The sequence below is a fragment of the Rhizophagus irregularis genome, chromosome 3 (assembly GCF_026210795.1).
Source record: "Rhizophagus irregularis chromosome 3, complete sequence".
Taxonomy (NCBI): Eukaryota; Fungi; Glomeromycota; class Glomeromycetes; order Glomerales; family Glomeraceae; genus Rhizophagus; species Rhizophagus irregularis.
Genome location: NC_089431.1, coordinates 3,888,461 through 3,891,756, shown reverse-complemented (window position 1 = coordinate 3,891,756; position 3,296 = coordinate 3,888,461). Strand labels below are relative to the sequence as shown.

Below are 3,296 nucleotides of genomic sequence, written 5' to 3'. Positions count from 1 at the left end.
AATTTTTATTTGTAAATTATTAATTGATTAATTATCTTTACTATTAATATACTTTTCTCTAAAATTTTCTTTTAATTCATTATCATTCGATAATAATATAGGAAAATTTATTATTACATATGCCAATTTGTTCGTTGGACCAAACATCTTTTTAATACATTTATAGACAAATTCATATATGAGTCAGAAAATAATACTTTTAATATATAAATTTAAAACTTCAAATTATACAGATTTTTCAATTAGAATTTGATTAGACTTTCCATAATCACATTAATAAACTAGGAAACGGGAACCGTTGTAAGTCCGGAGCGAGGTATAATAATAAAGATGTAGCGATATTCTATTAATTAGCAGCATAACGCCTTGGAATCATAACGCCTTGGAATTCCGGTAATTTTCTGCTGATTAGCAGCATAACACCTTGGAATTCCTGGACAGAGAAACTCACGTGATTGAAAATTTACACGTTATTTCCATAGATCATCATAGTGCGTAAACATATATAGTCCTTTGCTTCGCTCCGGACAATTAAAATACAACTTCCATTCTTAAACTCTGGTTTTTATTCATTAAAATTATTTATAAAACTATATGAACTAAAATTTAAATCAGAGAATTTTTTAACTATAATATTATATAATTTAAATTCATTTACTTCGTCTTTTAAAGAAAATAATTCATAATCATCATTATCAGAATTAATAGCCAAATATTTAACCCTTTCCTTCTTCATAATATATTTTTTTATATAAAATAAAATATTAATATTATTAATATTTTCATCTTCATTCACCACTATATTTCTAATTAATAATTTCTTAATAAAAGTATTTTGTGAATTTTTTAAAAATATTTCCAGATCACTTGTATTATTAAATGAAAGATATAAATTTAAATATTCTAATTTAGGAGGAAGAACTTGTCCTAAATTTTGTAATATAGAACTTAAATCAGTATAATTAGAGTGAATAAAATCCAATCCAATAGTAAGATAATTAATATTATGTTGATTGTTTTTAATGAATAAGTAAATATTATTATCATAAGGTTTACCAGAATCAAAATATCTAATCTTTGTACAATATTCCATAATTGATTTAAATAATTGTCGTTTTGGTTCATTATATTCGTTACTCATATATTCAAATCCAAAATTTTCTAAATAATCACCAAATTTCTCTAATAGTAATTGTAATGATTCAACATGTAATATTTCATTCATAAATAAAGATCTCAATTTAATTGGTTTATTAACCTTAATAATTTGTTGAACAAAATCAGAATTTAAAGAATGACAATATAAAATATGAATAGATTCTAAGACATTCAATTGATCAAAAACCTCTTGTAAAATACTAATTATATCCTTAAAATCAATGTAATAAAATATAATTATATTCAAAGTATTTGAACAATTAGAATTTTTTAATGATAAAAATGGATTATATAAAGTAGTACCTAAATCAAATGAAATTTTTTTGAGATTATGTTGTGAATTAATTATTTTTGTTAAACATTTTTCAATTAATGGACGATCACGAATGATATCATATAAAGGAAAATTTAAACCCATCGATAAGATTGAATTACAATTAGAATATAAAAATTTTAATAATTTAATAATATTTTGAGGATTATAACCATGAATACGGAATGTTAAATTTCTAATATTATATGTAAGGTTTGGATTTTGTAAAATCAAGTCTATATTATTATCAAAATAGTAACTATAACTCGTAGACAGGTCAACTTCCAAAGAATATAAATTTCCTTCATTTTCAATAAACATTTCGAGTAATGACCTATAAATTAAGTTTAATAGGTTCCATTGGTTTTTACCCACTACAGTATCAACCCACGTTCGAATAGAACTAAAAATTTCATCTATATTTAAGTATTTAATAAAGCTAGGATAATTGAATAATAATGTATTTGAAGATATTAAATTATTATTAACTCCATATTCATATAATTTTGTTTTAACATCTTCATTTAATTTACTTAAGTAAATTTCAATAAAGTGTTGATTTTCGAGATATTCCCTTGAAAATGGATCTTTCTTTGGAAATGGATCTTCCCATAATAATGGAATGGCTAAACGACACCATAATCTATTTATTAAAATGCATGAATACAATGTTGAAATATCTTTTCTAAAATACTGTATAATTACTTCTGTTAATTCAGGTAAATCTCCTGAAAATATTTTTGAGCATGTCATGTTATTAAAAGAAAAGGGAGGGGAGGTTGCAATTTATCAATTTTCAGATTTTGTACAATTTATTTAATATTCCATAAAAGGACAACAAAAGAACCAAAAATTACATGTAAATCATTCCTTTTCTGTTAATTCCGTGCGATTAACAAAGGATCTACTAGCCTTACAAGTCTACAGGTTAGGTCCTTTGGTACAATTCCGGGTTGCCGATCTCTTTTAGCGTATGAAACCAACTTTGCTCGCAAATATGTGCACAGTTGGACTGCTAGTTTTTCGGCAGGTAGTAAGTGAGTAATGGGAATTGGCTAAGTAACGTAAAATTACTATTTTATATAAGGCAAGGAACATAAAGTCAATTTACGTTACTCCCCTTATATAACGTACAGAAAATTATATAAGGGGATTGCCGGATTGCTAAACGTCGCCTGGGTTTTTTTTTAAGTATGTCACAATTGTCACATGATGCACAATATATAGAGTAAATTTATTAATCGATTGTTTTAACTTAACTAATTTTTGATCGGTTAAACTTAAAATTTTATTGCAAAGATATTTAATTCAAATAATCTTATTTAATGAAATTTTATTTGCAAATATTAAAATTTAAGTCACACATTTTCGATTTTAAAGAAAAAAATCACCATATTTATTTTTAATGAAGTGATAAAAATAAAAAAAACAATAACAATAAATAAAAAAGATAAGTAAATTATAATGATCAAGGAGAAAGATGCTAATAAAAAAAATGAAATAACAATGGAGTAATGGAAAGTAATAGAAGATGAAAGGGAGTAAAAGAGAGCAATGAGAAGTGATAGGAAACAAAAAGGAGAAATAGAACATGATGGGAGATAAAAAGGAGTGATGGGAGACGAAAGGAAGTGATGAGAGACAAAAGAAATGATGAGAGACAAAAAGAAATCATGGGAGATGAAAAAGGAGTGATGGGAAGTAAACAGGAGAGAAAAAGAAATAATGGAAAATGAAAAGATGTAATAGAAATAATGGAGATGAATAATGAGAAGTAATATGAGGTGAAAAATGATGAGAGACAAAAATAAAAATATGTTCATGA

General features: G+C 24.8%; 1 protein-coding gene across 1 annotated transcript; it reads right to left on the bottom strand.

Moving 5' to 3' along the window:
* Positions 1-565: 565 nt before the first annotated feature.
* Positions 566-2,224, bottom strand: OCT59_020963 (uncharacterized protein; the record flags this gene model as incomplete). Its single annotated transcript, XM_066149528.1, has 3 exons — positions 566-927; positions 1,462-1,707; positions 1,843-2,224. The coding sequence occupies 3 exons, from the start codon at positions 2,222-2,224 to the stop codon at positions 566-568; spliced, it is 990 nt and encodes a 329-aa protein (XP_065990424.1).
* Positions 2,225-3,296: the final 1,072 nt, after the last annotated feature.